Source organism: Ixodes scapularis, unplaced genomic scaffold, assembly GCF_016920785.2.
Source record: "Ixodes scapularis isolate PalLabHiFi unplaced genomic scaffold, ASM1692078v2 PGA_scaffold9__187_contigs__length_104089568, whole genome shotgun sequence".
Classification (NCBI taxonomy): Eukaryota; Metazoa; Arthropoda; class Arachnida; order Ixodida; family Ixodidae; genus Ixodes; species Ixodes scapularis.
In genome coordinates, this window is record NW_024609884.1 from 79,999,717 (window position 1) to 80,027,189 (window position 27,473).

The 27,473-nt window shown below is 44.7% G+C and overlaps 1 protein-coding gene across 3 annotated transcripts in view; it reads left to right on the forward strand.

Annotated features, from left to right (window-relative positions):
• LOC8036277 (vacuolar protein sorting-associated protein 8 homolog) overlaps positions 1-27,473 on the forward strand; it is a 70,776-nt gene that overhangs the window by 21,271 nt on the left and 22,032 nt on the right. For all 3 annotated transcript variants that reach the window (XR_005718246.3, XM_040498921.1, XM_029994752.4), the window contains exons 18-31: positions 3,866-4,052; positions 4,185-4,407; positions 5,113-5,202; positions 5,291-5,385; positions 6,259-6,374; positions 9,063-9,136; positions 9,212-9,246; positions 9,331-9,397; positions 10,351-10,443; positions 10,517-10,656; positions 12,548-12,632; positions 12,727-12,825; positions 12,909-12,998; positions 15,821-15,870. Coding sequence is in view for 2 of the 3 variants with exons in the window: in XM_040498921.1 (XP_040354855.1) it covers positions 3,866-4,052; positions 4,185-4,407; positions 5,113-5,202; positions 5,291-5,385; positions 6,259-6,374; positions 9,063-9,136; positions 9,212-9,246; positions 9,331-9,397; positions 10,351-10,443; positions 10,517-10,656; positions 12,548-12,632; positions 12,727-12,825; positions 12,909-12,998; positions 15,821-15,870 (1,444 nt within the window). In the remaining variant the exon portion in view is untranslated. The remainder of the gene's footprint in view (positions 1-3,865; positions 4,053-4,184; positions 4,408-5,112; positions 5,203-5,290; positions 5,386-6,258; positions 6,375-9,062; positions 9,137-9,211; positions 9,247-9,330; positions 9,398-10,350; positions 10,444-10,516; positions 10,657-12,547; positions 12,633-12,726; positions 12,826-12,908; positions 12,999-15,820; positions 15,871-27,473) is intronic.

Sequence of the window (27,473 nt, forward strand, 5' to 3'; positions counted from 1 at the left end):
ACCGTGAGCTACCCCGCTGGCTACCGGGACGAAGCATCTGCGTTGCTGTTCTTTTCTTTGTGTTTGATCTCTGAGGAGCGTCCGCTTTGACCTTGAGCGCTTTCGCCGGCTACCGTGACGAAGCATCTGTGTTGCTGTTCTTTTCTTTGCTTTTTATTTCTGAGGAGCGTCCGCTTTGACCATGAGGGCCCCCGCCGGCTACCGTTACGAAGCATCTGCGTTGCTGTTCTTTTCTTTGTGTTTTATTTCTGAGGAGCCTCCGCTTTGACCTTGAGCCGGCTACCGTGACGAAGCATCTGCGTTGCTGTTCTTTTCTTTGTGTTTTATTTCTGAGGATCCTCCGCTTTGACCATGAGCGCCCCCGCTGGCTACCGTGACGAAGCATCTGTGTTGCTGTTCTTTTCTTTGTGTTTCATCTCTGAGGAGCGTCCGCTTTGACCATGAGCGCCCCCGCCGGCTACCGCGACGAAGCATCTGCGTTGCTCTTTTTTTTTTATGCTTTATTTCTGAGGAGCGTCCGCTTTGACCATGAGCGCCCCCGCCGGCTACCATGACGAAGCATCTGCTTTGCTGTTCTTTTCTTTGTGTTTTATTCCTGAGGAGCGTCCGCTTTGACCGTGAGCGCCCCCGCCGGCTATTGTGACGAAGCATCTGCGTTGCTGTTCTTTTCTTTGTGTTTTATTCCTGAGGAGCGTCCGCTTAGACCATGAGCGCCCGCTTAGACCATGAGCGCCCCCGCCGGCTACCGTGACGAAACATCAGCGTTGCTGTTCTTTTCTTTGTGTTTTATTTCTGAGGAGCGTCCGCTTTGACCGTGAGCTACCCCGCCGGCTACCGGGACGAAGCCTCTGCGTTGCTGTTCTTTTCTTTGTGTTTCATCTCTGAAGAGCGTCCGCTTTGACCGTGAGCTACCCCGCCGGCTACCGGGACGAAGCATCTGCGTTGCTGTTCTTTTCTTTGTGTTTCATCTCTGAGGAGCGTCCGCTTTGACCATGAGCGCCCCCGCCGGCTACCGCGACGAAGCATCTGCGTTGCTCTTTTTTTTTATGCTTTATTTCTGAGGAGCGTCCGCTTTGACCATGAGCGCCCCCGCCGGCTACCATGACGAAGCATCTGCTTTGCTGTTCTTTTCTTTGTGTTTTATTCCTGAGGAGCGTCCGCTTTGACCGTGAGCGCCCCCGCCGGCTATTGTGACGAAGCATCTGCGTTGCTGTTCTTTTCTTTGTGTTTTATTCCTGAGGAGCGTCCGCTTAGACCATGAGCGCCCCCGCCGGCTACCGTGACGAAACATCTGCGTTGCTGTTGTGTTTTATTTCTGAGGAGCGTCCGCTTTGACCGTGAGCTACCCCGCCGGCTACCGGGACGAAGCATCTGCGTTGCTGTTCTTTTCTTTGTGTTTCATCTCTGAGGAGCGTCCGCTTTGACCGTGAGCTACCCCGCCGGCTACCGGGACGAAGCATCTGCGTTGCTGTTCTTTTCTTTGTGTTTCATCGCTGAGGAGCGTCCGCTTTGACCTTGAGCGCCCCCGCCGGCTACCATGACGAAGCATCTGCTTTGCTGTTCTTTTCTTTGTGTTTTATTCCTGAGGAGCGTCCGCTTAGACCATGAGCGCCCCCGCCGGCTACCGTGACGAAACATCTGCGTTGCTGTTCTTTTCTTTGTGTTTTATTTCTGAGGAGCGTCCGCTTCGACCGTGAGCTACCCCGCCGGCTACCGGGACGAAGCATCTGCGTTGCTGTTCTTTTCTTTGTGTTTCATCTCTGAGGGGCGTCCGCTTTGACCGTGAGCTACCCCGCCGGCTACCGGGACGAAGCATCTGCGTTGCTGTTCTTTTCTTTGTGTTTCATCTCTGAGGAGCGTCCGCTTTGACCATGAGCGCCCCCACCGGCTACCATGACGAAGCATCTGCTTTGCTGTTCTTTTCTTTGTGTTTTATTCCTGAGGAGCGTCCGCTTAGACCATGAGCGCCCCCGCCGGCTACTGTGACGAAACATCTGCGTTGCTGTTCTTTTCTTTGTGTTTTATTTCTGAGGAGTGTCCGCTTTGACCGTGAGCTACCCCGCCGGCTACCGGGACGAAGCATCTGCGTTGCTGTTCTTTTCTTTGTGTTTCATCTCTGAGGAGCGTCCGCTTTGACCTTGAGCGTTTTCGCCGGCTACCGTGACGAAGCATCTGTGTTGCTGTTCTTTTCTTTGTGTTTTATTTCTGAGGAGCGTCCGCTTTGACCATGGGCGCCCCCGCCGGCTACCGTTACGAAGCATCTGCGTTGCTGTTCTTTTCTTTGTGTTTTATTTCTGAGGAGCCTCCGCTTTGACCTTGAGCCGGCTACCGTGACGAAGCATCTGCGTTGCTGTTCTTTTCTTTGTGTTTTATTTCTGAGGATCCTCCGCTTTGACCATGAGCGCCCCCGCCGGCTACCGTGACGAAGCATCTGTGTTGCGGTTCTTTTCTTTGTGTTTTATTTCTAAGGAGCGTCCCTAACCAGCATTGGCCCGTGGCCCCGAAATCTCTTAAAGGGGGGGTGCAACAATTTCGGGACTTCGGTCAAAGATTTCTGGAAGTTGCCCTCTGACACTTCTGAACTAAAGAACCGAAATCCGATTTGGCCTGCGTGTCCTAGTTGTTGCGTAAAAAAAAAGATAAAGATTGGCATTTCGGGCACCCCTCAACTCACTCCCAGCCTTCAGGGTCGCACCTGGTCCCCCTCCTAGTGACATCATTCGGAGTGCCGTGTAGCTTCCCGTGTGCTATCTCAAAAGACTCTTCCTCTCCCTCTCTCCGCTGACATTAGCAGGCGTTATGCTGCAGCTTAGAGCCGAGCGAGGTCACGTAATCTTTTCGCCGTAGTTCCTTGGGCTGCCACTTGGGGCTGCAGGTGGGGGGAAAAACTCGACTTTTGCTTGGCGATTATGCAGCGGAATCGCAACATTTTCAATGAAGGAGGTGTTTTCTCTATCCTCCGGGACACGGCAAACAACGTAAAAATGACGAGATTCAAATTCTTTTAATCATAAAATCGTTGCACCGCCCCTTTAATCTGGTCCTGTGTGTCTGTGAACTTATTTTCTGCTTTTTTCTGCTCTTTTGTTATGAAAAGCTGCGGTTTCTTCAGCCTAATACACGCATGAAGACACTTTGTTCCACATTTTTATTTCCTATTAAAATTTGGGTCATTTCTGTTATTTATTTCTATAGCAACATGACACAGGTGTCATACTGAATTTTCCACCAAAAGAACTGGCCATTCCCATAACCATTTCTAAGCGATAGTTTTCCTCAGTGGATGCAGTGTTTATTTTATGTATTTTTATGTAACTCTTTGAAGGATTAATTTACAAAGTTGAAACCTTGCATGGCATTTTGTTTCACAGCTATGAATTTTCTCTGCAAATTTCATACATATGAGACTAATCGTTAATAAATAATGCCTTTCGGAGTAGTATCCTTTCTTAAATGGGGTTAACCTCGTTACAAAGTAAGCCTACAGGTCTTCTTTCCCGCAGGTTTAGAAAGCCAATATTGAAGTCTAGGCAAATAGTGGCATGTGGACACGAAAACATAACCCGCCATACACGGTGCTGAGCATTTGAAACAACATTCTGAACACTCTCTGCACACAATTGTAAGTTTGGGTCTAAACTTTCTCTGGCCTCCTCATTTTTCAGGATCCTTTCGTAGATCGCACTGATTGGCCTTCTGTGTGCATTATCACGACATAGAACCCTTCATTTATAAAAACAAAATTTACCCATATCTGGGCTCGAGTTTGCTGCTTTCAGAGGCGAACGAGAGGCGCACACATCCGCTTGACGATCCGGGGTCCTCTGCAAAAAGGTTCAACCGACGAACCATTGGGTCACTGCAGGTCTGGTGGGCAAGAAGGCGCACCGCCAGCAGCAGGTTGCCCGCAAGATGGAGGAGCTGCTGACGACTTTTGCGGAGCTCCTGATGACGCGGCTGAACCCGGACCACGGCCGCCTGGAAGTGCTCCTGGCGCACTATGCGGAGACGGTGCCGCTGTGTGTGCGCTACTGCCTGGCCGTCGAGTTCAGGTCTGAGCCCGCTTTGAGCACTTGGGGTTTCGTGCTGGCCAGCGCCCCGCCAGACGCGGCCAGCTGGGACGCGGGACAACCAGTACGAGGATATGAGCGACGGGTGGTCCCACATTCCCTGTGTGCTTGTAGCGAGGAGCTGTTTGAAAAGCTCTACAGCACGTTGGGCGCGGATCCACTGGCCAAGGGCTGCTTCCTCGAGAGTCTGCCCCAGCACATCTTGGACGGGCGGCTGTCGCGTCTGGGGCCCCAGTTGGCCAAGGAGTTTGTTCAGCAGCTGGCGAGCAAGCACCAGTTTGAGATGCTCGAGGCTTGCCTAGTGCGGCTGGACATCGCCTGCCTCGACATTCACCAGGTGTGTTTGCTCAGGCCTTGTTCTCGTGTCCGTGGCTCCCGCAGGCATTGAAGGTGATGTAGATGTTTTGTGGGGATGTCTCTTCCTGGGATGTGCACGAGAGATTTGACGAGACACAATGCAAAAGGACAACAAGGAGGAGGGACACACTGTCCCTCCTTGTCCCTTCAAACTTTGTCTCTTCAATATCTGTACCCAGCTGGCTCACCAGTTCCATTTATATTTGAAGAGCGTTACTTCATTTTTGTCATTTTGATATGCTTGTTAAATTCTAACTATACTTGAAGCTTGAAATGTTTTCTGGCTGCTCAGTTTTGTGAAAGGTAAGGTGAGATCTCTAGAAAAATAGATATTGCCAGACCTAGTTTTCAGGGTGTTGCTTGTATCGGAAGTTTACTAAAAATAGCTGCCCAGAAAAGTCATGTTTTTCACTAACTTCACTCGATGCCACCTCTTGGGTCATAGCCCATTTCTCTTTTATTTACCTTGCTGGTTTGGTATACAGGTACTGTTTTGATGGTGCAGTTATTGTAGAATATTTGTAGGTAGAATTCCAAGGGATGAGGCAGAACTGTTTTACTTATCAAAGGTTTCATTTTTTGAAAAAGAACTAGACAAACTTAAAGTCTCGAACAGACATTTTGTGATGCTGGGAGTTTCACCTAAAGATGTGCTACTGTTTTTTTTTTCTTCTATTTATTGAAGGTGATGACCCTGTGTTGGACCCACTGCCTCTACGATGCCATTATCTATGTCTACAACCGTGGCATGAACGACTACACCACTCCCATTAAGGTATGTCTGTAGTTTCTGCAATAGGTTTGCTTCCAAATGACCTGAGCACGCCCAAATGCCAGTCTCGCTGCTCTCTGACTTTTGCTAGGAGCTGATGGCAGTCCTGCGGGAGGCCTTGAAGCACGGAAAGCAACTGACGGACAATCAAATGATGCTGGGAAACAAACTGCTCGTTTATGTCAGGTGCGTTGGTCAAGAGGTCGGTTGAGAGGGAAGGCACACAAATGATGACCAAACTTGTTATCAAATTTAATTTATATTTCAATGGCCACCATACACATTAATATTAACATATTACTTTTATACTTCAACCAGGCACCTCACTCCCCCCCTTTTCTCCCTTCCCCCCTTTTTCTTTTGTGGCAGAGAAATGTGTAAAAGCGTGGTTAAGGGGTGATTTTAAGGATGAAAGACGCTTTAACTTAGAGACCAGCCCAGACGGCAGGCACCAGGGTTGTTGGGTATATAGTAGTGCCACTCTTCTTGCTTGTTGGATAATTGCCGAATCTAGGGACTCACTTCATGATTTCAGTTTTAACTCTGTAGTGTCGGTCTTTAACCTTAGTTATCTGGCAGCAAAGCTCTCAATTGGCATCAGTGAGGTACCTTAGTGGAGATCCAAACAGTTGATCTTTTCCCATAAAAATAATCTCACAAACCTCCAGATCCTATAATTAGCTAAAGTTAGTGCAACTAAGATGGGATTCTTGTATTGCGTTGCTCCTCGTACCGTAAACGATACCAAAGATACCCAAATTTTGGCAAACGTGGGGTCAGACAAAGGAATGGGATCTTTAGTTCAAACGGCAAAAACCAAGATCGCAGCCAGCATTGGAGGCTGCTACATTTACTTACATCCTATGTGGCCTTCTTACGAAGAAAACTCGCGTCTTTTCTGCTTTACCATTAGTGCAGAAAAACAAGTAACTGGAGCATAGCTGTGGCCTTTGAAGTACCACGTTACAGGTCATGGCGGAAGCTTTGTGTGCGAGTCGTGGACAGTGACAAGTTCCGAAAGCTGCCTGTCATCGTGCGCGTTTTCAATGATGCCTGCAGCTGCTGCCTGGCAGGGCGAGGCTATCCTCATGGTGACATTGATTCATCGAGAGTGGCATCTGTCAAGGCTGAGGTGTTTCAGTGCATCACGGCTCTTCACGGAGCTGGTGCCGATGGTAGGTGGTCCTGGAGAACAACAGTGCTATGGCCAGTATGAAAGCCAGTTTGAAGGCCTTTTGGGCACTAATAAAAAGTAAATACAGATACTACTATTGTGGATAATAAACAATGACTACATCTTTCTAAAAGCTTTCTGCAAGCAATTGATAGAGAAGCAGTGGGGAAGCTTACAAATTTACCATGCTTGTTTGTTTATTAAATCACTGTAAATCCTAAATGTCTTTTGATGCTGTTTCATTAAAGGGCATTATGGACTGATGCTGATGACACATCAGAACATAAAACTATGATGGAAGTAAAAATGAATTCACCCAGAGGTAGACTGTAGGCAGTGGCGTAGCCAAGGGAGAGGCTTATAAGGCCTCAGCCTCCCCCTCCCCTCAAAATCCAGCTGACCCTATGATACACATATGCATTTTGACCCCTCCGTCCCCCTCCTCAGAACCCCAAGTCATAAACATCTCGGCCACCTCAGCACTCCCTGAAAAAAAATTTCTGGCTACGCCACTGACTGTAAGTTATTTGGTATCCCTACTCTCGGAGGGTGCATCTCTTGTACCCTCAGAGGGTGCATCTCTTGGTTTGCATGGGGGTCAGCCCTTGTTCTGGGACCTTTGCTTTGCCATTTTCTTAGGCAAAGCCTAAAATTCAGTTGTTAGTCAATGGTCTGTTTGTTTGTCTTTATCTTGCATTTACACTTAAAGCATAGATTTCCAGTAATCAGAACTTGTTGAAAGTGAATTATGGTACACTGGATGCCAAAATGTGAGAGTATGTTTATGTGATCCCTTTTGTGAGACCGCCCTATTTAAATATTTTGAAACATCCCTTTTATTTTCACATATTAGGTAGTGATATGCAGTGGACCTACACTTATGTTTGCTTTTTATTAGCTATAAGTTAGTAGCTTTCCCGTTCCAGCCCCAATTATTGTACCTATGTCGTGATGTTCATAGCACATATAACATTGTACTTGTACTTAGGGATGCCGCAAACCTCCTGAAGTTTGAGTTCGAAAGGTTCAGAAATTTTGCACCTTGTTGAGGTTCGAATTAGAAATGTTTGCAACTTTAGAACCCTGCTGAGGTTCGAATTCAAATAATTCGGAAATGTCAAGGTTTCTGAAAGTTGGAGTTTGAATATTTCAAATTTTTTGACAGATTGTTTGAAAAATTCTAACATTTCGAATTTTTCGATTTTTTTCGTGGCACAAGTTGCAAAGTTCTAAAGTTTCGATTTCAAGTTCGAAGTCTTAGGATTTCACGGATGGAAATCAAATTCTGCAGTTTTAAATTAAGTTTTATGAATGCTTCTAAAAAAAATTGCAAACTGTGCTACGAATTTTACTGAAAACGTTGCCTATTTCCCTTACGCCATGAATATACTGCTTCCTTCTGTGCTGTGGTACTGACGGTACTACCTGTATTACTCGTTATTTGTTGTAACTTATGAAACAAGTGTTGAACAGTTCATCGAAAAGCCCTGAGGCGGTCAGGTGAACATACTTTCCACTTATTTGCGAACTAGTAGCAATTGGATCAAACGTCGTCTACATGTAGTGCTGGCATAAGGCAGCTAAATATACAGGACAACGCATGCACATAAAGGCATCCAGGTCGAAAATTTTTATTAGCTCTGTGCGTTTATTTTCGGCAGGATGACTTGTGGGATAGGGAGGTCACAATATGTTCTTATCGGGCTAACCTTATTGCCTCTGCCTGGAACTTCTTCGGTGAATGGAGATATTGGCCACTCTGAAATGCAGCCGGTTAATAATGATAATGAAGTAAGTGCCAATTCAGCATTCGTCATAACGCATCGGCGTTGCGCCCCACCCGTGCTTTACCTTGACTCGAGAAAATCGGGGTACTTGCGTTCAAAAACAACTAATGATATAAAGGACGCTCCCGGTGAAGCGCCTCGCTTGAATTTCAAGTCTGCGGATCAGGATCTGTTGGCCGACAGGTTACCACAGGGAGTTGTACGCGGGAGGGGCTCTCTGCGGAAGTCGAAAGAAAAAGGTGTGAGGTCGAGGCCACACCAAAGTTATAATTCAGCACTTTACAAACGAGTCGTTTGTGGCACAATCAGCGAAGTAGGACCTTAGTGCAATTTCAACTCCATTTCACACTTATATTTGTTGGCTTGAACCTATGGGGGTGCACTTGGTTCAAACTTCATGGAACTTTTGTTCAGAAGTTCAAAGTTCGTTGAACTTTCGAACTAAGAGGTTTGAAAGTTTGAAATTCTTGTTGAATTTCTTAGCGTGATAAGTTGAAATATTTTGAATTTCATAGCGTGAAAAATCAAAAGTTAGAAAACAGTTGAATTTCTCAGCACCAAAAATTTGGGAAGTTCGAAAATTGTAGAATTTGTTATGTAATAAGTTTGATGTTTCGAAACTTTGCAAACCTTTCAAACCCTCTGGTTCGATCTTCGAACCTCAGGTTTGCAAAAAGTTCACAGCATCTCTACTCATATTGGTAAGAGGAACAAGCTGGGTCTTCCAGCATTGTGACACTCATATTAGGTCTCAGCAACTGAAAACTTCTTTCCTGCTAAAGTCTCCCCCCAAGTCTGTACCCTTTAATTCTGTCCCCTGATATTGATTTTTTACTTTTTTTTGTAATAATATAAAATATGTTTATAATTACAGTAAGGGAGTAACTGCCACTCTGTTTCAGATGACAGCATCTTTCCATACCTAAAGGCACTTCTCCACTTCAGCACACGAGAGTTTCTAAACGTTCTTGCTCTGGTAAGTTGCAAAGGAGCTCTCAACCTCCAGCTGTGGTTCTAAGAATGCCTTGAATTACCTTTTTCTCATCTGAAGGCGTTCGAGGAAGAGGAGTTCACCACTGAATCTGGGTAGGTGTACACACTGCGGTGCCAGCAGATCATGGCAGCCCTGTAACGAGCTGCATTGTTGCTTTGGGTATGTTCCTCTCCCAGCTTGGCCCAGAAACAGAGGGTTGTGGACATCCTGCTTCAGATCATGGTCCAAAGTGAAGGCTTTTCGGTGAGTGGGCTCACCATTTCAGATGTTTGCTCCTCTTTTGCTTACTTGTCATGTCGACAAAATGTACTGTGTATTTGCATTGTCTCTCTCCAGAAGAATTGAAAAGAAAAATTAGCTCTCTTTGGCATTTTAAATGCGTAGCATTTAGAATGCATTGGCTCATATCTGTCACACACAATACACACCATACTGAACAGACTGTCTGCAAACTGGCACTTGCTGTGTAAAGGCAGTTGGCTTCCTGTCGCGGCTGGACCCGGTGCTCTCATTGGTGCACAAAGCGCACAAGCAAGAGCCTTCAAAGTATGTAGTCTGTGTTGCTGCTGCTGAGCGCACACTGGGGAAAGTCTCCACCTCAAGAACAGTCGGCGACTTCCTGCTCCATCGAGGCCATATCCACTGACACAAAAGCGCTGAGGCTGGCTCTATCAATTTAATATCTGTCAGTTTTCTGGAATCCATGTTTGAAGCTCATTTTCTTTATTTACACAAATGACCTGCCCACCATATGATTATATGCCAGTGGTTCTCAAATGGGGTTCTGCAGACCCACTGGGATCCGCTAAAATACCCTCTTCTTTTATAAAAAAGAAAAAAAAAACTTTTTTGTTGACCCTGGTTAGGTGGTGCAAGCTACCGCCAATTATAAAGAGTACAGCTGGTACCATGTATCCATCCATTCATCCTTTTACTTGATGCTTCTCACTTCTGCATATAACAGTAAAGGATGTTCTTTTCACACTGTTCCAATACATAAATGTGGCAATAAGCCATTCATTGTACTCTGTTATGTTTGTGCACTGGAGTTACATCTTTGCTGAAATGGCATAGTTCATAATTCTTAGTGAATACAGCAGACTAGAGTGCCTTTAGCTGAAGAAAAGGAGAGTGGGCACCAAAAGGTTTACAATCTGGCATTTTCGACTTTGAACGACGCCCGTTGTTGGTTTCAGCCGACCGAGGTGGGTGCCCTGTTCACGTTCCTGGCGAGACAGCTGGCCAGACCAGACAACACGCTCATAGTCAACCGGCTGCTTTTTGAACAGGTAGGGAACTTGCACCATTGTTGCCCTCTCAAAGCAAGGCGTCACTCGTTTTGAGACTGGAGTGGTTCTCCAGGTTCTGGAGTACCTGACGAACCCTGACGATGAGACCAGGATGGAGGAGCGTCAGCAGGCGCTCTTGGAGCTCCTCCAGGCAGGTGGATTTGTGGGCATCGAGGACAATCGTCTTCTGCAGCTCTCCGAGAAGGCCAAGTTGTGAGTGGTTGCTGCCTGCTTCCGATTCTTGGCGGTGATGAAGGCTTCAACAGGCTAAAACTTTGTGACTCTTAATTTTTAAAAGGTCGTGAAAACTGTTATTGTCTTTGAGAAGTGTAATCGTTTGCAGTTTTTATTTACTCAAGAATCATTGCTGCCGCCTTGCTGATTCTCGAAGAAATGTATTAACATTTCGCGCAGCGGTTGTCTATAACAAAGCATGGCAAACACTGCCTCTGAGCACTTTTCCAAGGGGGGGAAATTCCCAAAGCCCGTCTTCTCCCTGGTGCAAGCAGATCAGATCACTCGGCGTTTGTATGAAGGATGGTGGCCGCACAGGATTGACTGGTTATAGAGTGTGACTGTGTGGCGTAACGCTGAGTAACAGAGGTGTAGCAAGGGACAGCAGGGCTAGGGCGTACTTGGGCCGCCAGCGGGGCTCAGCGAGGTGACGTGTACTGGTGGCTCAAGGCGGGTTAATATGTTGTAATGAGCCATCGACAGACTGTCGCCGCGGAGCAGCGTTAATGGCGGGGGGGTCGGGCGGAAGGGGGGGGGGGGGGGGGGGGGAGGGGGGGCTTAATACGCGTCCCAGTGATACACCCTCCATCCCCCCCTGCGCGGCGCCGAAATTGGCAAAGGGGAGCGTTGCCGGCGATCTTCGGTTGCTAGGTGTTTCATCACGGCGTCGCTTCCTATAACCAATCCAGTGCAGCCTCCTTTGCTATGCGCCAAGCGTCACGAAACATGCACCCCGCCGCCATCTGTTGGCGCTTGCGGAGGGTGTTTCCTAGCCAGTTTCCACAGCCAGGGGGCTGTGGCACCATCCTGTGGCGACTGCAAACTTTATATATATGCGCTCCAAACCAGTCCAAGGTCAGCGCATGTACCAGGGCACTAATGCTAACGCATTAAAACCCTTGCACTATATATTGGTGTGGACATGGTGTGTGGGTCGGCACTCGACGTCAAATATATCGTTTGCGACACACTGCTTTCTGACCTTCTGAGGTAAACTGAACTTGCCTGTAGCCTACTGTAAAATCCCGAGAGGTAGTCCACCTAAAATCGCGAGAAAATTGGGTGAGAAAAAAGAGTGGGCTAACTTTCAGTGTGCTTTTTTTTTCAAAAGTTGAAAAAGTGCTTTTTTAGATGACTTTTCTCTGTCAAACTTGTTATTGCGGCGAGGCCTGCAATGAAACAAAGGTGACTTTACTTCAACGTCAGCGCTGTTTGCTTATATTCCACCATAGTTAACTAGACATATTTACGCCTAGGTCATCATTGATCCTAACACTATGATTACTAGGAGTGGGCTATCTTTCGGTGTTTCAAAGAAAGTAGCAAGTCAAGCCAAAAAAGATTGAGGTACAGCTAAGCATTTCTTATGAGTTGTGAATGCAAAAGCATGCAAGCCGCTCATTCGCTCCCTTTTTCGTCTGCTGCATACTTTTCGTCGCCGGTCGGTGCGTGTGCTTCCCTGGTGACCTAGGACGTTCCGCGCTGATGGACACGTAGCGCCATGGGGTGTGCGGTCATGGAAACTGACGAGCGCAGCAGCCAATGGGAGCCCCATTGACGCGCACCAGCCAATGGAACCGAAGGAAACTATCTGCCATTTTCGCGCTTCAGTCTGATGACGTCAGCTCGCTCTTTTAGACAGTTAATGCTTTCGCATTAAAATAGGGGTGGGTTACCTTGCAGGGGTGGGGCATCTCTCGGGATTTTATGGTATTTCAAGAGTTCTGCGTCGTGTTGTGGGAGTTGGAGGGCACTGTTTGGAAAGTCACAATTTGTGAGGTGGATTGTATAACTAGGTCTGGATATACTAAGCAGCTATGCTGGTTCATTATATTTTATTTGTATGATTTTCCATCGTTTTACTCTGCAGCTATAGAGTGTGTGAGTACCTCTATGAGAAGAGGAGGCAGTACGACAAGATCTTCCTCTGCTACTTGGAGGATCCATCTCGAAAGGTGGAACTTCCTTTTTAAAAAAAAAGTCTGTGGGAGGCATTCAAAGTCTGCACTTTTATCTCTAATAATTTGTGTGGTGGACTGTATCTTGCAGCCAAGAACCTTCTATTATGCCATGCAAGTGTTTGAGAGTCACAACATCAGTGAGCAGGAGAAAACCTCATTGGAGAACCAACTGATTGAAAGCATTGAGGTGAGTACTGTGGTGCTAAGAGGTTACTTTTGTGGATGCCACTTGATGAAGTTTGAATGTGTCACTTTGGTGTGGCTTTGCAGGAGCTGCTAGATATAGATAACACGGCAACTTCACAGTTGATGCTTCAGTATCTGGCACATCGGGTGGATGACGTTATGCGGAAGTTAGAGGTAAGGTATTGTTTTTTGATTGGAATCAAATGTATAAAACTATTTCATCTTAAATTACTTCCACACAGCATCTATTACCCTAATAGTTACCACTGTATTTGGCACTGCAATCTTGCAAAGGCTTCACGTCTGCTTTGTCTTATACGTCGAGACCCGACCATTGTGATTTATGGAAGGAGATGGCAAAGGATGGGGCACGAATCGTGCTGGACCTCTAAACAGTGACATGGGCTGGGGCTCTGAAAATAACATTAACATGTTAAGAACCCCAGTGCAGATCATATTCTCAAATCAATTACTTTATCAGTGCCTCATTACTCCTTGGTCTTTTTCTAGAAATTGTAATTATTCACTGTCTGTATGCTGTACATGAATGTAGACATTTGTGCTTTTTTTGTAGAAGTTTTGCATAGAGTTTGAGTAAATACCTATAGTAGAGGTGTGCAAATATCACATCCTTGATTTCAAATGAAATACAGATATTAAAATCTGACTACAAAATGAATATTTTTGAATGTGAATACTTTACATTTAAATTGAATTGAGCATAGATGCTTTAATAAATCACGACTGGAATTCTTTTTTTTTTTGTAAAAAACACCGTTGAAAAAGTGTAGTTTTACAGATAAGATGAGTTGGATAATACATAATGTAACATGGCAAGCAAAAAATTGATTGCCTTTTTTATTTGAATGAAGCTGAGGTTTTCTTTTACAGAACGGTCCTTTAAATCGGGGTTAAACTATAATTAGGAGGTGCGATAAAAAGTTCTGAGATGTTTCGTAGCGCAAAGAAAGAGGGCAGCATGGTGATGCGCGCACAGCGTTTGAAAGCAGGGACCTTCATGTGTCATTTTGCCAAAGGGAATCTTTCTGTGAGCATTGGGAGTTGCACTACAGGAATTTTAAATGCGATAGAATTTGAGTAAACTCTACGGCCTTTTAGGGGCGAAGCTCCTTAAGGTCTAGCCTTGTCCGGCGTCCGTGCTCGCATTGATTGTCATCCCATCTGTCTTCTTAAAAAAGAAAAAATGTTTGCGATGTCGACAGGATTCGAACCTGTGCGGGGAGACCCCATTGGATTTCTAGTCCATCGCCTTAACGACTCGGCCACGACTGCGGAACGATTAGGGGGCTCTGAGATGTGATAGTTACTCAAGAGCTGGGGATGTCATGGATGAAACGTTGCATGTAGCCACTCAACGTCTATATAGGAGAGGGCGCTGCAGTCAAATGCGTATATATATTTAAAAAAAATCAACACCATCAGCACTACCTATGAACATAATCAGTATCATCAGCACCACCAGAGCTTCGCCCCAATCAACTTCATTCGCCTCGTGGAGATGCGGTCATTTTTTGTGTCCGTCTTTCTGTTTGTGACCCACAAAGCGAATGTGCATTCGTGGGAGAGTAATAAGGGGATAAACTGAGATGCGAGACGAAAATTCCAAATATCCCCCAAAGGGAATCGAATCCAAGACGCGGAAATTGTGAGCCCGACGTTCAACCACTGCGCCAGGGAGGAGACTTGTGAAGCAGTAGTCATGAAGTGCATTAATATTCCTTTCGCCGACTGACACCGTGAAACTTGCAAGTTGCGTGAGCGGGTCTCTTAAACTTTTACGTTTATTTACATATAGTAAGAGACATTTTAATTGCAGTAATGCTACAACAAAAGTCGTTGGTTGGTCAGAGGATGTCCGTCTATGTGAAGTAGACTGTAAGATCAGAAAATGCTATGAATAGGGTTTAAATACTATAAAAGACTTCATAGACGTCGACGAAAAATATCACTGGAATTTCCACTGCAGGTTTGAGCAATTTAATAAAACAATTGCCAGCGACCTTTTTTTTTTTCAAAGTCATAAAATGCATGGAATGCAGTATTCATTGAGTGAAAGTTTAAATATGTTTAGAAGACATTAAATTAAAAGTTATTTCGGAGAGTGAAGAGCATATTGTTTCAGAACGATGCCCTTTGGCATAATGAAACATGAAGGTCCTTGTTTTTGATAGCTACGCGTGGATCACAGTGTTGCCCTCTCTTCTTACACTACAGAACTAGTCTCGGAACATTTTGATCGCACCTCTTGTAATGAAAGAAGGCTGACCTACAATAGGGAGCAAAATTTCCGAGACCATGGAGCCAACCGGGAGAACCAACTGACATGTCAGTCGGTTCTCCCAGCACACTAGTCCTAAGCAGTGGAGCTTGACGCACGTGTGTCGGTGTGAAGCGGTGAAGCTTGACATACAAAATCATAGAATTCTAAAGACACAAGTGTTTGTAATTTTGAGCTTTCGAATATTAAAAACAAAACTAGAATATTTTGAACAGTAAAAGTGTGCTGCGAATCGAATCAAATAGCAAACACTACTTGTGAATTAATAAAAGTTTTGTATATTCGTGCACCTCTGCAGTCGGTGTCAAGTTAAGAACTTGGTAGATGCTTCACCTTCAGCACGTGCTTGTTGCCTTCCGCTGGGCTTTGACTGTGTCTGAGACGAAGTATTATCAAAGACAGAAAACTCGTGCTTGAGACGGAGCATCTTCCACGTTCTTAACCAGTCACCGACCATAGCGAATAGGGTAGATGGTTCCAAGCACCCAGGAATCCCTTGAATTCTTTAGAGCCAGCTTCAGATGTCCAACATTGGGTTTATTTGTGGTTCTAGACATTATTTGTCCAACTGAAATTGGGGGTATTTGGTTGAAATATTGATATAAAATAAGGAAACACAGCTTGAAAGTCTTATTTTCTTAGGTAGTCTCTCGCAGGCTCAGTAATGTTAGTCATTCGGAATGTACGCTTTCCCCAGGGCCGGCCCGAGGTCTTGTACCAGTTTCTTCAAGGCGTCTGGAACAGTAGGTGAGCAGGACTATACGGACCTTTCGTTTATTCATTTCGAGTGGGATGCTCATTTACCATCTTATTAGCTGGGTGGTCTCATTTGAATTCGACACCAAAATTGTGTGGGTAGGGGGGGGGGGGGGGGGGGGGTGTCTTTAGATGTGTTTAAAAAGGTTGTATGTGGCAGCTCTATCCCTCTGATTAGCAAAACTGTCCTTTAAAACAATTAGAAGAGAAATGTTCTTTAAAATAATTAGAAGAGAAATGTTTCACAGAAAAAAAAGTGCCTAAAGGTAAAATGTGTCAAAAACTCAATTTGATTGTTTCTCAGCTTTGAACCTCTTTTCAAGAATATTGGCTTTACTCAAAGAATGTTACGGACCATTTCTATTAATAAAGCAGTGATTTTAAGGTTTTATAGTTATTTTTGTATAAAATATTGAACTTGCTACCTGCAAAAATTTTTCTTCTAGTATTTATTTATTTATTTATTTATTCTGCTTAATGTGCTCACAAACAGCTCGAGGTCTTATTAGTGTGCACAGATTACAAACAATAAAAGAACAGATGCAGATAAACAAACAAGCAAGAAGTGATTTAGAAAATAAAATAGGAAATAAATAAAACTACGGAGAACAGCAGAGCACATATGTTTGTTGTCAAGCAGCCAACAACGCTCTTCTAAAATTTAAAAGTATAATTGCTCCAGTAAGCAAACTGTTAAAGGTAATGACATGAAACAAGTATCGGTGCATCGCTTCAATCGTAAGCTATCTGGTGGTGCATTTTTATCTTGGTATTGTTTATGAAACAAATTATGTCTAGCTCCAAACTTGTTATAATTATAAAAAATTAAAAAATTAGAAATCGATTTTCATAAAAAAAAATCATTTTTTATTTTCTTCTTAATTACTTGATAGCCCATGATGTCTAGAAATACTGGGTATAAGTCTTAAATGTAATATTTTTGTTGTGTTTTGGGGACAACTAGTTAAATAAGCCAATTTTAGGCCTGTCATTTAATCGTTGGTTCAACTATGCCGATTTCACTGCAGTGCTACTGGTAGCCCCAATAATAATGGATGTTTTTGGAAGCTACTTTACCATGATTTATTTGCTGTTATGCATGCTCATAACAACTCCTGGAATATCCGAGGGACATTATGAAGGGCTAAAAGAAAAACATTCATGTAAACAGTAATGCCACCTACGGTCTGAGAGCGAGGTTTGCCAGACATTATGTTTCAAGCTCTGGCAGGCAAGTGTTCTTAACCATTGCTGAAGCGCAGTGTGACATGAGAAAAGTGTAATTTAAAAATAAACACCAGGGAATCAATCATAAGGCTGCTTAGTACCTATCTTCTGCGATATGCAGGAGTGTAAAAATATATCTGTGATGGTGTGACAATTATGTTTTCCACTTATGAATGCACAGCCAATTTTTTTGCATAAGCTTGAACTGCTTGAACAATGTAGTCCATATTTTATTCTGTTTATAAGCTTACGCAGTCAGACTTAGTTGAGCTGACAAAACGCAAAAAGACCAGCTGGTATCACGTCATAAAAACACTTCATTTGATGAGTAATGTATCAGCGAAAATCACTCGTGTCCTCTTTCTTCAAATTTTGGAGAGTCAACATTTTTCACACACTTTCCTACCTTGTTGACAAGGTCCATTGACGTCTGTTGGACCGCAGCCGCGGGCAAATGGATGTTGTGCACCATTGCCTGATGCTTCAGAAGCCCCCCAACTCCATCACAGATGTTCTTGCCGTGTCCCGAGGCAGAAAAAATCCACTTCACCTTCGGAAGACCAGCTCGTTCAAACTCATAGAGTTGAAATCTACTCTTAAAATGAGCTGGCACTCCGTCAGATATATACGTTAGTGACGCATAAAGTGGTGTGTACTCCTCCAGCCGCTCCTCGGTGAATCTCATAGCGAGTACTATGAGGGGAGTGTCGTGGCTCTTGGCATGCTGCACCAAAACATTTGGCACTTTGCGAGGTTAACGCAACACATGTGAACACAGACGCTTGTGTCAGTGGTGCTCTCATATTTCATGTGGCAGAATCACCATCTAGTTTTCTGCAAAATCAAAAGGCATGAAAGTATGTCTTGTGGTCATCTTGCTCTTCTCGATCGGAATAGCTTCCCGTTGACTTGTACGGATGAAATCGTGAACGGAAAATCTTGTGGCCCTATTTTGCACCTCTTTCAAAAAGATGTTTCAGTCCGCAGTCTTATTCACCCAATTGCCGTTCTTCCACTTGCAAAATGTCATTTCTTCATCTGGAACCAATTGGAATGTCATTCAATGCTAGCGCACTCCTTGCACTCGCCTCGTTAACAGTCGGGCTGAGACGGAGCAAAGGCAAGAAGTGACAATCTTCTCCGGTGTTAGTTTTTCCTGTCGTACGTTGTTGAGGGTAGATAAGCATAAATCAAAATTTGTGCATCACACACACGGTTTGGTCAGGGTTTAGCCTGACTCATTTTCGTTGCAGCAAATAAAACTTGGTCAGTTCCGATTTGGAGTCTGGGTTGGCTCTCATGAACAGCTGGTAGGCTTTGACCTCGTCATTCAACGTTTGACGACGACTAGTTGTTCCCCATGCTTCATAATGTTCACAGTGCCCTTCTTCTTGGGACTCTGCTGGGAACGGTCGAGATCATCGTCGGAGTAAAACCACATGGCTGACAGCACGATGTCCTCACTTATCTTAGTGCCTTGGTATGGCTCCGGAGACTCCAATATGCCAAAACGTTGCGAAGTCGCTTGGACATTTTCAAAATATAGCTCAATGCCTCGAAGGTTAAACGTTCAACCTTGTTAACTGTTTCAGTTCCAGGCACAAGCGTGAGCAGCTGACTTCTTTCCTGATAAGAAAATGCCTTGACAAAGGCTTCTCTAAGATTTGCCTACAGCTCGTCAGAGTCGAAGCATGGCGGTTCAGTGTGAGCACTTGGTTCACTTGTTCAAAGCTATATGCTGTAGCCAGCTTTTTACGTACCTCTCTGCTGTGCGACCCTTCAATTTCCCGTTGTTTTCTTGCAGTGTAAGAGTGACGGCTCTTAGGGTCTATGACAGACGGCATGTGCAAGGGAGTTGTTTCAAGTCCTGCAGCAGATATTTCTTCGTTAATGTCTTCTACTACTTCATGTTCTTGGATGAAGCTTGCGGGAAAGCTTGAAGACGGGTCACTCACCGTGTACACTGAAAGTTGCTCACTGGTGTGTCGAAAACAGTTCTGTCAGAGCACTTCCATCAACAGCACAGTAGCAGCTTTGGACGGTGTCGGGGTTCTCTTCAATGCATCAACGTCGAGGTCAGTTATGGGACGAAAATCGAAAATATCGGTTACAGTATATCACTCTCTTATGTCTCTCGAACTAGGCGGCACTGTAATTTCTTTTTATGCTAAAAACTGCAGCCATGACTGAAACGTGGATGTATGAAATACGAGTGACCACTTACTTCCAAGTTCAAACTAGTGTGTTACTCCTTGACAAAATGTGTTTTTATGGTTCTTTTTTGTCTCCCTCCTTCTATTCTTGACTCTTTGTTGATTTAGTCTCGAGGATTTCGTAAATTCTAATCGCTAGAAAGCATCACCGAGAGAAAGCGCACTGTATGTCTTTTTTTTTTTTTAAAGGGAACATGAATAAGAAATAGGGAATGGAGGACGATAATAAAATTAGGAGCTAAACGAGGACAGCAAACATTAGTTAATTGGACAAGTATGAAATCAGATTGACGAACTTAAAAGAGATAGCCATTGAAAAAGAGTTCCTTTTTGGTCTGCTGCTTGCGTGCCGAGACTGTGGTCTTTGCCGGCAACTGTCAGTAATCACAGTGGTTATAACTGCAGGTACATTGCGACTCTTGCATAAATAGGATTATGCGCATGCATGAGATCGGCATGAAAATGTCAAAGGTTAGCTGTGTTCGTCTCCTCCTCCAGACAGCCTTGACTGACAGAGCCAGACAAGTTTTGCGCATTGAGGAGTGTGAAACTTATGGTCCTTTGGTGAGAGAAAGATGGTTGGGGATGGTGCGCTGGTACACTGCCTCGGTCGGAGGTCAACAAAGCTTATCGCATGGTGAACTCTGTGACAATCATCGCTACCCCTCGCGCTGCTCAGAAGCAACCGGCGTTTGCGTCACTTTGATCAACAACAAGGTGCAGCTTACAAGAGGAATGTTGATACTCCATTTGACACAAAAACAAACAGCTTTTTTCTCTCTCCATTTTCAAGACGACCCCTTTTGAAGAAAGACAGGGCATAGCTCTATGTGGCTGTGAGGTGCAGGGGAAATCTTGTTGCCAGTGAAATAGTTCCGACTCCGGTCAGAATCTAATGAAGTTTAGAGCAATATATATTTTCTTTCCGATTTGTTCAACTATGTAAACAAATTACAATTAGATAGCTAAGTCTCTTGATGAATTGTCGGCTGCTGATCTAAGGCTTATCAGAAGCTCTATGTTATTCCTACCAGCTTCGCTCCTGTTTGTGTTTGATAGTATAGGAATTGGCCAGAAGCTTCCTCTAGCTGTGGAACTTAGGCGAAATAGGAATGCAATAAAAATTGTTTATCATTATTTTTCTCTCTATAAATAGCTTTTACAATAATATTTGAGAGGTTTCATTTATCTTAGCAACTGGGCTATCATATATATATAATATAGTCTGTATATGCAAGTTCACTTATTCGCACTCTACCAGCAATTGTGTGAAAAAAAAAATAGTAAAAAATATGAATGATTAGTTAGCAATGCCCAAATTTGTTTGAATTTACTTGCATTTATGAATAATATAAGGCCAAATTCAAATTAATAAAGCAGTTTTTTTATTGTTTTCATTCATTAAAAACAAACTAAATTTGTGCCGTTTTTGAGATAGTTTTGTTTAAATATACTGTTCTGTATAACCGCACTAGGAGTGTTTTTAGCCTGTATTGCAGGTATATTTTATGCATACAATACCTTCCTGCCTTTAGAAGAAAAAAGGTCCTTCTGATATTAAAACGTAAAGTAGAAAAAAACTGTGTTTTACTACAATTCAGTTGCGAATTTTGCATTGAGGTGGTCCAAGTAAAAATATACCAGACCACTCAAATGAGAGTATGCCTTTATAACTTGTGATTTACAAAGTTTAATCAAAGTGATATTTTTTTTAAGCGAGAAAATAGTTTTTGAAGTTGATCATCCGCAACATCGCACAGTGTTGTTCCATGCAGCCATTTCTCTGCACAGCACATAGGCAATGGGCCTTGTTTGATCGCGACAGGTCTTATCTATTCAGGAGTGCAAGCTCTGGTGCTAGCTGTCGCCTAGCAACCTCTGTCTAGTTGTAGCCAAACTGTGCGTTTCATCAAGCACACAACCAATATTTTACCCCAGAGGATGTATTTATCTGAAAACGACGCTTGTGTAGTCAGTACTGGTATAGTTATGTCTCATTTCAGCTTAAAAGCGTCTGGAACAGCATCCGTTTGCCGGGGAGTGCAACGCTGCCAACCTACTGTCGACTCATTAATTCAAACTCCAGGAAGCCACAGACTTTAGTTTGCATTATAAAAAGTTTGAATTATCAGAAATTTATCTAAATATGATGCGAGGCAAAGTAGCGATTCGCTATAGGAATAGCTACTGTATTTACTCGAGTAATAGCGACACTATTTATGAACAAGGCCCTTGCACCTACTTTGTCACAGAACACATCTACAACCAAGCATTGCATTGCACATAAATAACATAGTAAATAACCAGTTCGAGAATATGATTCTCCACACAAATTCAACCTTCAAAGATGGTATCTTGGCAAGAAGATGTTATCTCTGTCTTGTAAACAGCTGGAAGCATGCTGTCGATCGCGGTGATTAGCAATCTGCGTGCTCCGCGGAAAAGCGAACCCTCGGGCTTTCTTCATAAGCAGTGCGGCTATTACTTGAGTAAATACGGGGTACGCATGCCAAGCAGATTCTTTCAACTTTCCTCTATTTCATCTACACAGGCCTATTTATAAACAGGCACATACCTAAAACAATGGCGAGTTCAAAGCGAACCGTGATTTTGGTGGAATATTTTAATAGAATATTGAATAGCTTCTCCAAGCCTTTTACAATCGTTGTACCATGCTTAAATGAAAATTCAGCTGAAGTTGTGAAGGTTATTCCCAACCTTACACTTGTCCACTTCTAAGCTCAGGTAGTTTTAATATAACAACATCTATTAACCGTTGCCTTCTAAAAGTCCAATGCCTACATTGGGGTGGCATGTAAATGATGGATTTGACATAAAATTAAACCTAAAGAGATGCTCAGCTATCCTAATAGAGTGGATTAATAAATCTGCTTGCTATAGACCTTTGCAAAAAGTGCTCTCTGGCAGCCGCCATTTTGCGAATCGAGCGACCCCTATCAGCCAGAAATTTCTGCCACCCGCCTGAGCTGTGGAAACCCGGTCAGCGTGACTCCCCAAGTGCATTGTGCATTCGGAGTTCGCCGGCTTTTCTTGGAAGTTTTTACTTTTTTTGCCTGTTTAGGATGCTTACCCCTTGTGTGTTATCTTCCACTATGAGAACCAGGGAATTCCAGGGCTTGTAGCCAGCTCGGCCTTCGCAGGGAGCGAACGAAGCGAGCGACCGTCAAGCAGCCCGCGACGCGGACAGTTCGACGTTCTTGGAGGATTATTTCCGTTGAGATAATCTCCAAAAAGCCTTCCCGGCTATGTTCCGGGTCTTCGCGAAAAATAGCTGATAGGGTCGGGTCCGGGGTGTGGGGCCGGAATAGACACGCTCCTTCATTTGCTCTGAAACTGTGCAAAAAAGCGGCTCTCTTCTACATGTGCCCCAAAGCACACCGGATTCCGTCCGATCGTTGTGAAGTGACTATCGTCGACCGTGTATATTGGATATGCTGTGTTATTTGAGACCTTTCTCAATTCCTGTTCGGATAACGCGGCACCGTGGGGTACGTACAATATATATTGTTCCATTGATGAGACTTGTTGAACGGTTCATGTTGTGGGCGGAGAATATCTATGCAGTTTGGATATCCTACGTGGTGAAATATTTTTGACGGTTAAGACCTTTGTAGTTTGACACGACTGAGTGTATGGTGCCGTAAATTGATCAACATAAAATGAACCAAACATTCCAGTTGCACATGTTGAGTAGCGCACGGACTCACGAAAACAGCTTTCATTTCTTTGTTTTGGTTCCCAAAAATAATATAATGCATTCCTAAAAAACCCTAGACATTATGTTCACCATAGAACACAAAATAAAAAATTGAACGCGGCAATTTAGCCTCCACCAGCGTCCGGAAGTGCTCCTACGCAGGCTGCCACAGCCCCCTGACTAGAAAACCCACAGCTCAGCGCAGTCGGGCAACACTGACGTACCCTCTCAAAACCAGGGGCGCGCGCTGTAAATCGCTTCGTTCGAGACTGCCGCTGGAAAGGTCTATATCCAAATATTCTTTCTCCAATCTCAAATTAAACCCCCTCAAGAAAATTAAAAAAAAAAAAAAAAAAACACAAATAATGAAAGCCGATTGTCAGGACAGTTCTGCTTGCGTAATTGCAGTCGGTTAGTCCCATCAAGTGTGCTTTTCACCGAGCACCCGTGTACTGCAAAAAAGCAATGACCGCAAGCTTCGTGGGCATTGCTTCCCCGCAGTACATGGGTGCTCGGTGAGAAGCGCACTCAACGGGGCTAACCCGCAGCGATGAACGTAGTGTGAATTGAGCGAAAATGCTGTTTGAATTAAGCAGCTTATAAATGCATTCAAAATATAGCGGGACAATCAAATTTTTTTAATTTGTTTAAATTAACCGGAAGTATAAAATATCTGAATTTGAATTATCGCGAGTCTACTGTAGTGATATCTCCTGCAAGAAATGTGTGAGCTTCCACAAAAGCACTGAGCTTTTACAAATTGGACAAAATGAGCCATTCTGCAACTGCAAACTCTTCAGCTGTTTTGGGGCCTTTGGAAAGAAGTAAGTGTTAAAGGGCAACTCCGGTCCATACTTTCGATTTTGGGATTATGACTGTTTTTAGTGCAGTCAGCGTCCCTGAATTGCAAGGTGTAATTTTTTTCTCGTTATTGTGCGTAGTTTTAAAGATATCGACGCCTGAAAGTTTTGTTTGGGGCGCGGCCAACAAAACCGAAACTAGCCGCTCGAGGCCCCGGCAACACTGGAAATCAGCCGCTATGTGAACGTGACGTCACGATCATTCTCGTTCAACGAGTACGCAGGCCGAGCGCCACCTACCTCTGTTGCGCTAGCCGTCTAAAGATAGGAGGTAAGCTGATTTTGTTTTAATTCTGTATACGTGGTAGTTATCGACCATGTGTATTGTCGGTTACAAGTCAAGAAGGTAGGAGAAGCTCCACCCACAAGCGTGATGCGCCCGTTTCAAATCTCTCCGCAGTCGAAAGAAGAGTTCACTGGAAACACTCCTTGTTCCGCTTCAATGGATTCCAACTTGTCTCCGATCCCACTTTTTAAGAAAGCGACCTTTGTATTCATCAGAGAGGGAACCGAGCCCCTGAAAGCAGCCTTTGTATCCATCGGGGGGGAAGCTAATCCCCGAAAGTCGTATTTGTTTCCGTCGGTGGGGGAGAACTCTAATCTCCCTCTCGGGCCTTCCACAATGCTAAGTAAAAGTCGAAAGATAAAGCAAATATGTACAGAAAGGCAAGCCCTTCCTCGCGCGTTTGCCGTGACGTCACGGAAACGGTGGGACGCTATTGGATGCGGAGGTGGCGGAGGGATAACTGGTTCCCTTTGAGGGGCATTTGCCGCTACCTTCTTAACCTGTAACTGACTATAGCAAGAGTTAGTGCGTATAACCAAAAGCTAGCGGCTGGAAAACCCGTGAACTCATACGGTGCCGTACTCGGCGGCCACCGCCGTGCGTGCGCTATGCCGTACTCGTCGCTTGTATACCCAAAAGCTAACGACTGGAAAACAAGTGAACTCGTTCGGTGCCGTACTCGGCGGCTGTCGCCGTGTGTGTGGTCTTCCGTACTCGTCGCTAGGCCTAAATTGTCATCTGGGCTCCGTGGATGGAGCGGCGTTGCTTTACGCCGTGCTGCCAGTGATGTACAGTACTGGGGGCCCTCTCGCTTTCGCGCTGCGGGTCAGTCCCAGACACGAAGGTTTGAGGCTCCGGCGCGGGACGCGGCGCCCGAACACACGTGTGCTGGGCTGAACACGACTGCTTTTCGTTCTTTTTTCCTCGGGTTCGTAAAAGCCGAAGTCCAAAGTCCACTCGTCGAACAGCGTTCATCCCCACCTTCTCCAGTTTCCGGTCCGTCAGACACTTGTGAAAAAGCACCCCTGTGTTGCGCAGAGGGTTGTTTGAGCAGCCCACAGCGCTACAAGTTGCACTCGGCATCTTTCGACGAACAGCTGGGCAGTCTTGGGCGCACTGAGTTGCTCGCTGAAACGGGTCTTAAAGTCCTTACAAGCAAATAAACAAAAGGCTATACCGATGCTACACGGGCTACAGATAAAAGCAACGGCTAAACACGCCAATCACAAGCCGAAGTAGCGGTGGTAGTGGCTCAAAGAAGCGCACTCCGCGCAACCCCCGCACCGGAGAAAAAAAAGAGGACGATACGGACGTCACGGCCCAATGTTGCTTTAGCGATCGGCAACCCGCTGGCCGCCCGCTAAAAAGCAGCGGCTCGCGGCGGGTCGCATTTTTGTTATCGGCATTAGTTGAGAATGCGGCGTCCTACGGACGTAATATTTTGGCCGGAGTCGTATTTTGTGTCACTACAGCGATACCAGTAATTTATTTCATTTTGAGTTTTGGCCGGAGTTGCCCTTTAAGTTACTTTGTATGCTCTTTTTGCATTAGAGCTAGTATTATCTGTGGTGTTCCTGGTTTGCGCCAAGATGCTTGATATGACTCAGATATGTAAATTGAAACTAGCTCTTTTTGCCTTAAAAACATCTTGGCCTGTGCCACTTGGTTTTTTCAACACGCTTCTGGCTTCACTGTCGTTGTGTTTCTCACTGCAGCTAGAATTTTCTTTATGCTTTCATAACTTCTCTTGTTTTCAGGCAGCAAACTTCCTTCATGCTCTTTTGGGCCAGGCGGTTACCACGAAACTACCCAGGCTAGGCGGAAGTTCAGAACAACTGTTGTACACCTGAGCGAAGTAGACCAGTGCCTCCTCGCATTGCGCTCTAGAAGCTCGCTGGATCACAATTCCACAGTATGTGGCCATCGCTTCTGTGTTTACATGAAGAAGTAGACGTCCTTGATGGCTTCCGAATAGCGCTGCAACCCTTTTCTTGACCATGTGAAGAACCGCCGGGGGTCGTTCGTTGTAACACTAAGGCTTGCAGGCCGCCCACCCTCCTGTAGGTCTAATTCCAGGAGAAAAACTCTGCCAAATGTTCAAAAGTCTCTTGTATCGACCTGGAATGTCCGAAAAGTTTATTCAATTTGAGGAAGCAGCTCGGGAATGTTTTGCTCTATCCGATGAAAATGACTCGAAAGTGCCAGCATCTTCTACGATTGATGAAGCCCTGGCAGCTGTTGGTGAGAGCCCCCTAAAAAGCAAGCAAGCACAATGGAGGTGAGAATCCTGTGTGAGGAAGAAAGTATCCAGGCTTCAGCAAAAAGCAGAGAAAACACTATGCCAGTCTCATGGCATTGACCAGCCATCTACTTTGTGGGGACACAGAGAGAAAGATTTTGTTCTCTCTGATTATGTGCAGTGAATGAGCAATTTAAAAAGCAGTTTGCATAGGAAGAAAAATTGTGAAAAAAGAGTTTTGTTATCAAAGAATTGTGTTTTGTTTGTTCTTAACCCCATTCCTGGTCTCGTGGAAAAATTATAAAGTTTTTTTTGGGCGTCCAAGCGGCAGGTGAGTGAGGCCATAAAAACCAAAGAAAAGCGTAAAATACTAAAACTCTACACACACACACACAAAAAAAAAAAAAAAGTTTCCTTGTCAGTGAAAACGTGAAGACTTCTGTCAAGAAAGTTTTTGAGAACGACTCAGTCTTCTACTGCCTCCCGGGTGAAAAAAGATGTGCTGCACGGCCGTCAAAAGCGGCTACTTTTGATGAACCTAAAGGAGCTCGCTAAGAATGAAAGAAAGGCTCAAACGTAAACTGTGGATTTTCAACTTTTGCCAGTATGCACCCCCCCAAACTCTGTTTTAGCTGGGACAAGGGGGGCACACACTGTTCGCGTATGCATGCAGCATCAAAACTTGAAGCTGATGCTACACGCTAGTGAACTCGAGGAGACCGCTGAAGAATTATTAGCGACCGCAGTGTGTCAAGTTGATGAGGGGGATTGTATGTTTGGCAAGTGCAGCATGTGCCCCGGCACCGAATACATTGTGACCTTGCTCCAGAAAAGTCCTGCCTTTGACACCAATCCCATGTTCAAGTTCAATAGTGGATGAGTGACTTGCATTGCAAGCTTGAAACAATTCTGTTAACACTGCAAGAATACGTTGAAAAATCTTTAGACTTGTTGAACGAAATCAACGGTCACCATTACATAAGTAAACAGCAAGCCCGCTACTTGTGAGAACTAAAAGCAGCTAAAGGGCGATGAGACAATCATGCGTATG